The 13,868-nt window shown below is 34.7% G+C and overlaps 2 protein-coding genes across 2 annotated transcripts; one reads left to right on the top strand and one right to left on the bottom strand.

The window, feature by feature from the left end:
• The first annotated feature begins 2,051 nt into the window (after positions 1 to 2,051).
• On the top strand, positions 2,052 to 4,475 carry LOC123320978. Its single transcript, XM_044908479.1, has 6 exons — positions 2,052 to 2,256; positions 2,408 to 3,158; positions 3,228 to 3,384; positions 3,507 to 3,815; positions 3,991 to 4,101; positions 4,441 to 4,475. Exons 3-6 carry the CDS (start codon positions 3,234 to 3,236, stop codon positions 4,473 to 4,475), a joined length of 606 nt encoding a protein of 201 aa, XP_044764414.1. The 5' UTR covers positions 2,052 to 2,256; positions 2,408 to 3,158; positions 3,228 to 3,233.
• Positions 4,476 to 5,696: 1,221 nt separating this feature from the next.
• On the bottom strand, positions 5,697 to 6,546 carry LOC123320980. Its single transcript, XM_044908480.1, has 3 exons — positions 6,358 to 6,546; positions 5,763 to 6,299; positions 5,697 to 5,707 (listed from the first exon to the last, which is right to left on the bottom strand). The coding sequence occupies exons 1-3, from the start codon at positions 6,464 to 6,466 to the stop codon at positions 5,697 to 5,699; spliced, it is 657 nt and encodes a 218-aa protein (XP_044764415.1). The 5' UTR covers positions 6,467 to 6,546.
• Between the last annotated feature and the right edge of the window lie 7,322 nt (positions 6,547 to 13,868).

The raw sequence follows: 13,868 nt of genomic DNA on the forward strand, positions 1-13,868 counted from the left end.
GCACCAATGAAATTGTACGACGAAGGAGGAGTGGTTTCCTATGTTTCTCCGTCTTGATTTTCTCGTCGAATTTGTTGTAGGAATTCGGCATGTGAATTTATTTTCGAGGAAATTATTACATTTCCTACAAGACGAAATAAACTTTATTTTAGTAGTAATAATGCTGGTGAAAGTTGTGAGCAAAGTGATGTGTGGCGAACGAAACAATTGCCCACGTTTTCGATCCTAACGATCGATGTAGAGGACAAATTGAAATGCCATGCCAGCTTCAAGTCATGGAAGCAGAGGATTGAAATGGATCTAATAGCCCTTGGAAGGCATGATTTTCTGAGGCATTCTCTAGCAGGTGAAAACCAGGTACAACGATTGGAACCTGGCGATAATGTCTTAAGACTGAATTTTCCACATTGGATAGCAAATCACAGAGTCACTTTGTACAGAACAATATTCAGTTGTGAGGCTTAATTCACCAGAGATGGTGTGTTCAATATTAATAACTCTCACATGTGGGCCGAAACTAATCCACACAGTATAATACTGAAAAATTCACAACAAAAATTTTCAGTGAATGTTTGGTGTGCTGTGATAAACAAACATTTGATAGGGCCTCATTTTCTTAACGGTCGCCTCACAAGTGCGATTTATCTAGATTTCAAAATATTTTGCCCGGCATGCTACAAGGAATAAATATTAGAGGAATTTATTTCCAGCCTGATGGAGCTGGACCTCATTTTGGCTTGAAAGTGAGAGGGTACCTCGACAATACCTATCCAAATAGGTGTCAGGTGTCATCATCACGCAACCCTTTGCGTCCATTGTTGGACATAGGTCTCTCCCATTCTATACCACTCTCTTCTGTTCTGTGCTGTCCGAACCCAGTTATTGGATATTCATTTTATGTCGTCTGTCCAGCGTGTAGGCGGTCTTCCTCTACTTCTCTTGTCCGCTCGCGGTCTCCACTCCAACAGTCGCTTCGTCCACCGATCTCCTCTCATCCGTGCGACATGACCTGCCCAGTTCCATTTGAGTCTTGCCACAACGGTGATAACATCTTCTACGCCAGTTCTTTTTCTTAGATCTTCCTTTCTTATGTGATCCCTCAGAGTTACACCCAACATTGACCTCTCCATCTTTCTTTGCGTCACTTTCAGCTTTCTTGCAGTTGCATTTGTTAATGTCAGGGTTTCGGCTCCGTATGTTGAAACTGGAAGCACGCACTTATTGAAAGCTTTTCTTTTTAGGTGGATAGGAATATCACCTTTGAAAATATCCCTTAGTTTACCATAGGCTGCCCATGCGAGAGTGAGTCTTCTGTTCAGTTCAGTGGTCTGATTATCTCTCGAGATACGAACTTCGTTGCCAAGATATATATAGGCTTCAACCCTTTCAACCTCACAACCATCAATATCGATGTTAGAACTGGGAATAAGATTTGTCATAAATTTGGACTTTTTCATATTGATTTTTAGACCACTTTCCCCGCATGCGTTTTTCAAGTCCTTTATCATTTCCTTTATTTCTCCGAGGTTATCCGAAATGAGTACTATGTCATCTGCGAAGCGCAAGTTATTAAGATATTTGCCATCAATATTAATGCCTTTTTTATCCCAATTCATCTGTTTGAATGCTCTCTCGAGGACTGTTATGAACAATTTTGGGGACATCGTGTCACCTTGTCTCACCCCACGTCCGATGGGTATGCGGTCAGTGTTTTCGAACAATTTTACAGTCATTGTAGCATTTTTATATATGTTGTAAATGAGTTTGGAATATCTAAAATCGACCCTGCAATCTTGAAGTGCTTGCATTACTGCCTTCAACTCAACTGTATCGAAAGCCTTGTGGAAGTCGATGAACGCCAATACCAAGGGTCTATTATATTCAGTTGTTTTTTCAATGAGTGTTTTTATACTTTGGAGGTGATCATTTGTTCCGAATACGCGGCGAAAACCAGCTTGTTCTACAGGTTGATAGAACTCAATTTTATTTTCTAGCCGCGTAGTTATAATTCGGGTGAAGAGCTTATAAAGATGACTTAGAAGGCTTATAGGCGTCTGAATTTAAGAATGCAGCGCCCTCAGTGAGCAGTCGTGGAACTGTAAATATTGACATTGTTGTTTTGCGTTGAACGTGTATTCGTGTATTTGTGTTTGAAAATTAGTTTTTTCAAAATATTTATAAAGACTTTTGACTTTTATAGTGAACGAGTGTTACCGAGTGTACTACTGTGTATTTATTTTCAGTTTTATAAAACCGGTAGGTATCGTCATTTGTTTAAAACACGATGGGAAGTGATCTGGGGGTTCGAAAATTGTTGAAATAATTGTGACAGTATAATTATTATATGTGAACGGTTTAATCAGTGTTATACTACGGGATTCTTAAGGGCCTTTCTAATTTTTTTCAGGTTTAAATGGCAAGACTAAGTTTGGTAGAGTATTTGAGCTATATTGAAGGCACAAATACTTCTAGAAGTGTTCGCGAAGGAGAAGAAGTACTCAATGCCGGGCACGTTGTACTATGTGGGAAGATGAATTCTTCAACCTCCAATGACATATTGATTTGTGCTTTGTGCCTTCAGAGTAGTGCACTAACCTCCGATCCACACAACATTAGAGGCGAACTATATTTGGATTCAGCGACAGGGGGTATTAAAATAAGGAAAATGTTGTGTACTTGCAAAGCCGGAAATAGTGGCAAATGCAAACACATTTCTGCAGTTTTAATCAGATGCACAAGGTGTATCATTTTACTAATTCATAAGGGCGTAATCGTGCCAAGTTGATTTTGAATAGAATGAATTACGTGCTTATTGTCCTAGTTTTTTTTCTGCTGTTTTTTTTTTGTTTTAGGGAAAATCTTGAAGATTTGGAGATGATTTCCCAGACAGATCTAAAATGTGTTTGGTCAGCGCAAAAGCTGATGACAACCGAAAAATATAAGGCAGTCCCTATAGAAGAAATGCCGTGCTTCAAAAATAAAATTGAGAAGTGTCAGCTACCAATGAAAAAAAATGATATGTTCAATTTTTTTAAAAGCCGGCTACCTGAATGTGCAATTGCTAAACATGAGTAGGATGCTATATTATATTAGGTTGAGTTTTATAAAATTGAAATGTTTACGGTTTTAGTATTGGTAGAAGAAGTTTTGATGGAACTACTTCGAATGGAAGTGAAGAGCATGGCAATGATTATTTTCGAGCAATTTTGGACAATGCTTGTCAGTCCATAATTATGCTCGAAACTGCAATAATCAGAATATATTATGAAAATGATTGTTGTGAGCCATTGTATGGCGAATTATTTAGCAAAGATGCTGAAATAATAATTAATATACCACAACAATCTAAAGAGTGGCATGAACAGAGGAAATATAGAGTTACAGGTGAGGCATTAGCTATATATCCTAACTAACTTCTTTTAATAATTTAGTGAAGAAGTGTATTCAGTTCTGCTAAGCATTTGAATTTGTATTCCTGCTAAAAAATACTATACAAATTACTATAGCACTACTGGACTGGCGTGTATTTATAGGTTCACGAATATATGAGCTTTTTACCTACTCCAAAAACGAATGGGAGAATAAATCGAAGAAATATTTTTATGGAGGAAGCTTCCACAACAAATACACAAAGCATGGGGTGAAGTTTGAGAGTGATGCTAAGGAGGCTTTCATTGCTCAAACCTCCTTTCATGTTGTGGATTGCGGGATGGTTGTGTCAAATTCAAATCCGTGGTTGGGTTATTCCCCAGATGGGGTCATTTTTGAAAGTGGAAGACCTGTTGCCCTACTGGAGGTGAAATGTTTGTACGAAGGTGATGTCCTTAAATATTTTTATGAAATGGAGTGATGTTCAATATTTTTTTTATATTTCCCTTTGCAAATATACTAGAGCATAATTTAGTATTTTGAAAATAATGAAGGGAAGGTATTTTAGAAATTCCTGTTGAATGCAATGTGTTTCTCCAGTTTAAGAACTTAATATTTCAGGAGCTACCAAGACCATAACTGAAGTGCTGGAAAAATGTAGGTTTATAGGAAAAAGAGGAAATGCATATTCTCTTCGTGAGAAACATAAATACTATGCTCAAGTCCAGTTGGGTATGGCAATACTCAATGTGAATATTTGCTATTTTCTTTTATATGCATCTTTTGATAAGAGTTTTGTCATTTTGAAAATAGATTTCAACGATGAATATACAAAACAATTGTTAAACGTAACAAAAAAAAATTTTTTTGAAAAAATGTTACATGTAATATGTACGAGCAATAAACTGTAGTCGTTAATTCTTTTTTTTCTTTACCCAGATACCTATTTCCACATTATCCTTAAATTGAAAGAATATTAACAGTTATTCACAGGAATACTACTGAAAGTCACATGTGTCACATATAAATAATTCTTTATTTATTAACTAAATGTACAAAAGAAATTTCTAGGGATAATAGGTTTCACAATAAGGCATCGTTTCTGAAATACTGACAGTACTGTTCAGGAATATCGAAACAGACGGATAGTTTAAGCAGAGGTTAGCGTAAACGTGGTACATACAAATTGGTGTATGATACAAGAGCTCAGGGAAAAACTGCACTAAAAAAATTACAATCTTTAACAGCAAACAATAATTATAGCATGTGTATGAGATACAGTTTAAGCAGAGGTTAGCGTAAACGGGGTACATACAAATTGGTGTATGATACAAGAGCTTAGGGAAAAACCGCACTAAAAAAATTACAATCTTCAACAGCAAACAATAATTATAGCATGTGTATGAGATACAGTTTAAGCAGAGGTTAGCGTAAACGGGGTACATACAAATTGGTGTATGATACAAGAGCTTAGGGAAAAACCGCACTAAAAAAATTACAATCTTCAACAGCAAACAATAATTATAGCATGTGTATGAGATACAGTTTAAGCAGAGGTTAGCGTAAACGGGGTACATACAAATTGGTGTATGATACAAGAGCTTAGGGAAAAACCGCACCAAAAAAGCTTTTCTTTAAACACAATTAGGTAATTAGATAAACAAATGAATTTTCTATTTGCTGCAGGAAATGCTTCATTTCAATTTCAAAAAGCTAATCCCTTAAAAATCTATTATCAGCAAATACAGAATTGGATAAATTAGTGATAGCACAAGCAATTGTAAAAATATCGCTAACTTTCTTCACTAGTGACCACTGCAATTTACCTCCTAAAATTTTAAATATTTTAATCCGCTGATTTACTCTTTCGATGTGAACTCTAGCAGCTGCTATTTTAGCGTTTAACAATGATTCTTCCGTAGATAATTGTTTTTTGTCTCTTAAGAATGGTGGACGGATCAACTCTATTTTGAACTGGTGACAAATATCATCTACCAAAAAACCTTTGTCCACCATAATAGCATCCCGTGAGCTTTCTAATTCTAGGATTAAGTTGCTTTGCTCAAATATTGTCTTATCAGATGCTCTCCCACCATATGGTTTACTCATATAAGTAATAATACCCCCGGGGGAAACACCTGTCATAAATTTTACTGTCGTATTAGATTTATACTGTGAGTAAAATCTGATACGGCAGCAGAGGCATTTTGGTTTCTGTACAAAAATTTCTGTACAATCTAGAACGACTCTAACATTCTGAAAACTCTCAAAACATTTTGGCATATTTCTTTGAATTTCAGAAAAATCTGGAAATCTTATAACAGAACTCAGAACTCTGCTTAAAATGGGAAGCATTTCATAAAAGTACTTCTGGCACAATTTTTGTGAGATACCAAATAAAATGGATAAGGTCACATAACTGAGATCGCATTTCATTTTTGTGAACACCAACACAATACGCTGTTTGATTGTTAAATTATGTGCTCTTTGATCAGTATAAACAGACTGTACTGCTTCTACTATGGTATCCAGTAGATTTATACTACACAGGCCAGTAAAACTGTTCAGAGCACTATCTGTTTTAATCAGATCACACAAAGAAGAAGTATTTGTTGTATTCACCTGCACTTCGAAATCTTTAAAAGTTTTAGGTCCATCATAATCTGGCTGACCTTGAAGAAGCTGTAACAGACCTTCCGCAGCTTCAATTTCATCCTGAGAAGCTGTATGTGCAGCAGGCTCAATTTCTTCACAAGAGCATTCTTCATCATCAACTGCGTCTTTGAACCGATTTCTTTGTCTCAACCTTTCAGTTCTACTACTGCTACTGCCAGAACTTTCAGGTTGATCCTTTGCTGTAGATCCAACAGGAAGATTTCTGGAAGGCACAGCAGTCCTTTTTAAAAACCTCCTTTGTTTGGAAGTGGGATCTGTAAGGCATTATCTCCATAAGTATAACTTGAAATTTTAAATGAACTTCGTTCTTACCTCGATAAAAATAATCATCATCGGTAAAATGAAGGGAACACACTTTCATATTTTTAGTAATTGGTTTACCAATTTTGAGTTTCAGTTGCCATGCTTTTTGTCGGTCCATCAACACTTTAGTCCCCAATTTTCCTTCAACCCAAACACGATATTTATCACCAGCTTGAGGGAAAGCATGAAAATTGATATTTAGACTTTTTTTTTCCCAGGAAGAACACTGAGGAACTGAACAATACCGATTAGAACGACTCATAGCTTTCAAAAAGATTTATCCTTGTATTAAATCACTAAAACTCACACAAACACGAGGCAAAATGGAAGAACAATGTCAATATTTATAGTTTCATGACTGCTCACTGAGGGCGCTGCATTCTTAAATTCAGACGCCTATTGGCCGGTAGTTCTCTAAATCGGCTGTGTCACCCTTTTTATGGAGTAGTATGACGATAGAATCATGCCATTTCTTGGGAATCGAGCAACTGAACAGGCAGAGGTTAAACAGGTCTTTTAATTTTTCAAGTAACCTCTGGCCACCTATTTTGATTGCATCTGCCACTATATTGTCTTCACCTGGTGATCTGTTGTTTTTTGCCTTCTTCAAGGCCAGTTCTATCTCTCCCATGGTGATATCTGGTATTTCTTCTGATCCTTGATTGACAACACCTTTTTTAGAAGTTAAGAAATCTGCCTCGTATTCCTCGTCTACCTCTTGACGGCTTTCATATAGTATCTGATAAAATTCCTCTACAGTCTTCAGTATCTCGTTTCTATTTGTTGTCAGGTGTCAGGTGTAAAAACCTAAAAATATCAGTGATAAACTTGTCATTGTAATCTACCAGTGAATAGTGGACGAGTCGAGTGAAAAAACTTTTTCATTCGCCAAGATGGGCGAGGATGAAGAAAAGCACGTGCCGATATCCATATTAGATGAACCTAACAAGGCAATGTCATCGACAATTCCCTTTCTGACAATAGAAAGAAATCGAAATTAAGCCTGGGAAAATTGTCTCCAAAGGTACGAAATTTATATTCTTGCCACAAATTTGGGTTCAGAACCGGAAACCAGGAAGGTCGCCATTCTTCTACATAACATTGGTCCAGATGGGTTAGAAATATTCAATTCTTTCAATTTGGATATGAAAAAAGTGACCCATGACGACGTGATGAAATTATTCACAAATTATTTCGTCCCAAAACCGAATCTAACCATAAATAGACATAATTTCTTCTCAAGGAAGCAAACTAATATGGGGACAATCGACATGTTTCTTATTAGTTTAACGAATTTGTCCAGTGAATGTGATTTTGGAATTTTTCGAGATTCACTCATCAAGGATATTTTCATCTCCAATATGGACAATAGACATTCAAACATCAGGGAACGTTTACTACAAGAAGATATCGATTTGGACAAATCCATTTCTATTGCGAAGGCCATGATCTGATGATCCGGGATGAATAATTTCATCTCGGAAGAAAAGCACGCTTCAAATGTGCTGAAGATGTCGACACAGAACAGGAGCCAGCAGAAGAGCTCGTCGAACAAAAAATGGTACAAGCCCCAGAACCAGTCCCAACAGAAGCCCTGTGGTAGATGTGGTCAATTCCATCGAACAAAATGTCCAGCTAAAGGAGCCAAATGCAGGTTATGTAATCTTTACAATCACTTTGCAAAGTTTTGTCATTTTCAAAATTCTTATAATGCTGGTGGTAAAACTTATGAACGTAAAAACGTACAAAGAGTTCAGAGTCTAGAAAATTCAAAAAATGAGTATTTTGTAGGAACTTTGTCTTGTCAAGATTTTGAAAATAACAATTTAGATGAAGATTGGTCGATAGATTTGAATATTCATGGAAATTCAGTAAATTGTGTTATAGACACAGCAGCTTATGTTAACGTTATGTCTAAATACACATTTGAAAATTTGAATTTGAAAAATAATAGAATAAGTAAGGTTAACTTCAAGGTCAATGGTCTTGGTGGTAATAACATTCCAGTTTTAGGCAGATTCAATGTATTTTTTGTCATAGCTGATATTGTTTGTAAAACTATAATTGGATAACCTACTTGTCAAAAACTTGATTTAATTAAAAAAATCTTGCATAGTCAATCTATTTCTAATGTCAATTTTTTACAATCTTTTAATGACTTATTTAATGGTCTAGGTTTTTTGCCGCACATTTGTTCAATTTCAACAAGACAATCCTTCCGAAAAAGGATGCCCCTCGAAAGGTGCCATTTCAATTGCGTGATGTACTGAGGAAAGAATTGGAAAGGATGGAGGCTCAAGGTGTGATAGAGAAGGTCACTAAACCGACAGAATGGGTAAATTCCATTGTATTAATCAAAAAGTCAGATAATTCGTAAAGATTTTGCTTGGATCAAAGGAACCTGAATTCCGCGATATTAAGATCTCATTTTCCTTTACCTAACTTTGATGAAATCAGGCACAAATTGAAAGATGCCACTGTTTTTTCGCATCTTGATGCATACTCAGGTTTCAGGTTTCTGGATGCTTAGATTAGACGAAAGAAGTTCAGATTTGACCTGTTTTCAGACCTGTTTGGGCAGGTATAAATTTTTGCGTCTTCCATATGGAATATCCCCTGCCTGGGAAATATTCTTCAAGGTAATGTTAGATATTTTTGGCGATATGCAGGGTGTACTCATTTTTATCGATGATATCTTAGTTTTCGGCAAAGATGAAGAAGAACATAATTAACGTCTAATAGCGGTTTTAAAGCGAATGACAGATGTCAATTTAAAATTAAATAAGAATAAATGCAAATTTGGTCTCAGAGAAGTAAAATTTTTAGGTCATGAATTTTCTGCTTCCGGTATTCAGCCAGATTATAATAAAATAAAAGCAATTGAAGAAATGCCAAGACCACAAAATGTCAAGGATCTTCAAAGATTCCTAGGAATGAATAACTATTCATCGGCTTTCATTAATATCTTGTCAGAAAAAACTCAACTTTTAAGAACTCTATTGAAGAAAAATTCAGAATGGATTTGGGATGAAAATTATGAAAAAGAATTTGTATCTTTGAAAAAATGTATAACGTCAGTGCCAGTTCTTGCACATTATGATTCAGAAAAACCTGTCACCTTGGCAGTTGATGCCTCACAATTTGCTGTCGGTGCCTTCATTGCACAAAACAAAAGACCCATAGCCTTTGCTTCAAAAACTTTAACCGAGTCACATCAGAGATACGCTCAAATTGAAAAAGAACTATATGCATTATTGTTTGGATGTCTTTGCAGATGTATGATTTAAATGTTGAATACATTCCAGGAAAAAATATGTACAGGGTGGGCAAAATTCGTTGTCTACTGAAGGGATCTCGAGAACTATAGCAGCTAAAAGAAAACGGACGACACATTCTCGAGCTCTTTTTTCTTGACTAATCCAAAACTGAAAACAGATCCAGCCTAACGTTCATAGATTTTGAGTTATGAACGAAAATTGAGAAATTGTCATTTTCAATGAAGCTGAATAACTCTTTTATTTGAACTCGTATTCAAAATCCGTTGTTACATTCTACAGGCACTTTTTTATGAGGAATTCAAATATGATATTGTAAAATTTTTTTATCCAGTCATTTTCGAGATACGACAGGGATTTCTGATTTTTCAAATGTAAACTATAGTTGAAAGTCCTTTCATTCTGCAGCAATTTTTTTGCTGATTTCAAAAATGTATCATATGTCGCTAGTCACATGAATATAACATAAGAAAAAAAATTCAATACTTTTTTCTGCTTTTCGATTCACTGTTGAATTTTTAGTAGGCTAGCGTAACCATAGCGACCGTTGAAAATGCATTATGGTTTGTGAACTCCACATAATCCTATGTGAACTCAACCTTGTGTGATAGGAATCACAGACTGTCGAATAATCATTTCTTTTATATATCGAGATCGATATCCTTTAAAAGAGAGTGAAAGATATTCGTCTGATTATTAAAGAAGAAAATTTATTCAATTATCGTTTATCAATTCATGAAAGAAACTTAAAGAGTCAGTCAAATAAATAAAATACTGAAGCATCTATAATTATGATTTTTACAAAAGTAAGATGATGAAAAATAGATACGTCTGTCCACGGTAGTATTCGAATTGAGAACTATCGTAAGATAAGCATGCCAAACATCGCGAGAACAAACGATGGCAAATTAATCATCGAAATATTTATTCAGCAATCCGTGATATCAATCATAAAGGCTCAGGTTCACAAAATATAATGCATATTCAACGGTTGCTATGGTTACGCCAGCCTACTAAAAATTCAACAATGAATCGAAAAGCAGGAAAAAGTATTGAATTTTTTTTCTTATGTTATATTAATGTGAATAGCAACATATGATACATTTTTGAAATCAGCAAAAAAATTGCAGCAGAATGAGAGAATTTTCAACTATAGTTTACATTTGAAAAATCGGAAATCCCTGTCGTATCTCGAAAATGACTGGATGAAAAAATTTAATGATATCATATTCGAATTCTTCATAAAAAAGTGCCTGAAGAATGTAACAACGGATTTCGAATACGAGTTCAAATAAAAGAGTTATTCAGCTTCATTGAAAATGACAATTTCTCAATTTTCGTTCATAACTCAAAATCTATGAACGTTAGGCTGGATCTGTTTTCAGTTTTAGATTAGTCAAGAAAAAAGAGCTCGAGAATGTGTCGTCCGTTTTCTTCTAGCTGCTATAGTTCTCGAGATCCCCTCAGTAGACAACGAATTTTGCCCACCCTGTACATTCCTGATACATTGTCTAGAGCACCACTTCCCGATACTGAAACTTTGGAATTTGAAAATTAAATCAATATGCATGTCAATTTAGTCACATCAAATTTATCCATGGCTAGAGAAACTTTGGATAAAGTGAAATTAGCCAACGAATATGATCAAGAAATGATTTTATTGAGGCAGTATTACCAGCAAGGTTGGCCATCAAATAAAAATATTATTGAGAACTTATTGAAACCCTATTGGCCTCTTCAAGGATCAATATTTTCTGAAGGTGATTTGTTATTTTTTAATGATGAATTGATCATATCGAAGTCATTACGATCAGAAATTTTGAAAAAAGCTCATAGAAGTCATATGGGAGTGGGGAAATCAAAAAGTTTATTGAAAAATGTTGTCTATTGGCCCAACATAAATTCAGACATTAAAAATGTGGTCGATGCATGTGAAATTTCTAACAAATTCAAGCCTATGAATGTCAACGAACCGTTGCAACCATATTCAATATGCAAATATCCATGGCAGCGTGTCGGTGAGGATTTTTTATATTTCAATAAATTACATTTTGTGGTTACAGACTATTATTCAAAATATATTGAAATTTCATTACTTAATTCAAATTGTAATGCTAAGAACGTCATATTGCATTTGGAGTCTATATTTGCGAGGCATGGAATTCCACAGCAAATCATCACCGACAATGGTCTTCCCTTTGATTCCTTAGAATTTAAAAAGTTCACCCAAAGTTGGAAGATAGGACATATTACTTCAAGTCCTAATTATCCCCAGTCGAATGGGCAAGCAGAAAGTTCTGTAAAAATATATTAAGAAAATGTCATGACACGAATTCTGATCCTTACATCGCATTGTTGCATTATAGGAATACTCCCAAGGAAAATTTGTCATCACCTGCTCAGTTATTGATGTCTAGACAACTACGTTGTACACTTCCAGTCACTGAAGATAAATTAAAACCTAGAATAATCAAATTTCAAAAATATCACAAAGGTATGAGAAAGAGTCAGTCAAAAATGAGAAAATTTTATCATTGTGGTAAAACGCCTTTTTCTAAATTAAAAGTTGGTGAGAAAGTTCTTTTCAAAAAGTCTAAGTCGGATCCTTGGATGCAAGCAATTGTTGACAAATGTTTGAAAAATAGGTCATACATAGTTAAAAATAATAATGGTCAATATTACCGCAGAAATAGAAAAAATATTCGGGAATTCAATAATGGGGTATTTTCCTAAATTTCAAAATATATGTCATTCTGAATGAATTCTGATTTCAGAAGAGCTCTCTTATGAACATTCTACGTCATTTTCACAATCCTGCAACGCCCGTCGAATCAATAAAGGACATGAAAGTTTTATGATCATAGACTTAACAAATATCAAGTTTGGTGATCACATTTGACAAGGAAAACAAACAGTACATAGAAATATCAAACAATGACACAAAATGTCATCGTATGTAAAGACACAGATTACAGAAAATTTTTTTTGTAATGTGTGGATCATAGACTTATAATAACATGGACTCCGCCTGTGAGAGATAAGTCGGTAGGTTGAATAAGATGGAGAGTTTGTGGGCAAGCTGTCAAAAGGTTATAGAACACAAGTTTATGCGAAAATTTTCTTTAATAAATTTTCAATAAGCTTCCGAGAAGACACACAGGAATTCCATAGCATTTCTTTGAAATGAATTATGTCAAAAAATATGTGAGTTTTATTCAAGAATAGATGTATAGGAATAATAATCAACGTATCAACACCTTGTGGGCAAAGTCTGCGAAAATTGTGAAAATTTTCCATAATAAATGTTCAACAAGCTTCTGAGAAGGAAATACAGGAATTCCTTAACATTCCTTCTTAATGGAAAATATAAAAATTATGTGAGTTTCATTCAAGAATAAATATAATGTGAATAATACTCAACACCTTGTGGGCAACGTCTGCGTCACATATTTGTTTATATCCATCATATATATGATTTTGACACTGCCCACACGGAATCAGTTCATCTCTTTCTTATTCGATTAGAACGCATAAGCTTTTCTTTCTTTAATGCACCCAACCTCTCGATCTACTGAAAAGTCACGTGACAGTGAGTCCATGTTTTATAAGTCTATGGTGTGGATATAGAATTCTATATCTTCTTCATCAGTTCCACTGTTGTCTAATTACCAAAAATTACTAGACTTTCGTAAAGGCATTCTACGTCACAAGCTTTTACATATTCGGGTATATTTCTGAAATTTCTTAATTTTGAAGCGAATCTTTTACGTGTTTTATAACTAATGGAAAAGTGTTTCCATAAATAATTTTAAATTCGATTTTGGAGTTTTAGGAAACTTGCCCATTCATTGTCTGAGAATGATACAGAGAAATATGAGCCTGTCCAAATCCAACCTTTCCATTTCTTTGAACCCAGTGTTTCTAATCAGAATGAAACTGAAAATTCTAATATAAATCAGGAAAATTCTTCCGAATTATCTGGTACACATAATGATTTGAAGAAATCAAAATTTGGTAGGATTTTAAAGCAACCCATAAGATTTGGTGATCCAAGTGAACATTAAATCATTTTAACTACTGTTATACTTACATAATATAGGATTAAGGAAAAATTGTATATAGTAGCATAAGGCAATTTAATCATGTAGCTTTAGGAAAGGTTATATGTATTATGTGATATTGTATATATTCATACTTACCTTGTAGACTTTATGTACTTTTAAATTTTGGAAAAAAGGGATGTTA

The sequence above is a fragment of the Coccinella septempunctata genome, chromosome 9, assembly GCF_907165205.1.
Source record: "Coccinella septempunctata chromosome 9, icCocSept1.1, whole genome shotgun sequence".
In the NCBI taxonomy this organism is placed as follows: Eukaryota; Metazoa; Arthropoda; class Insecta; order Coleoptera; family Coccinellidae; genus Coccinella; species Coccinella septempunctata.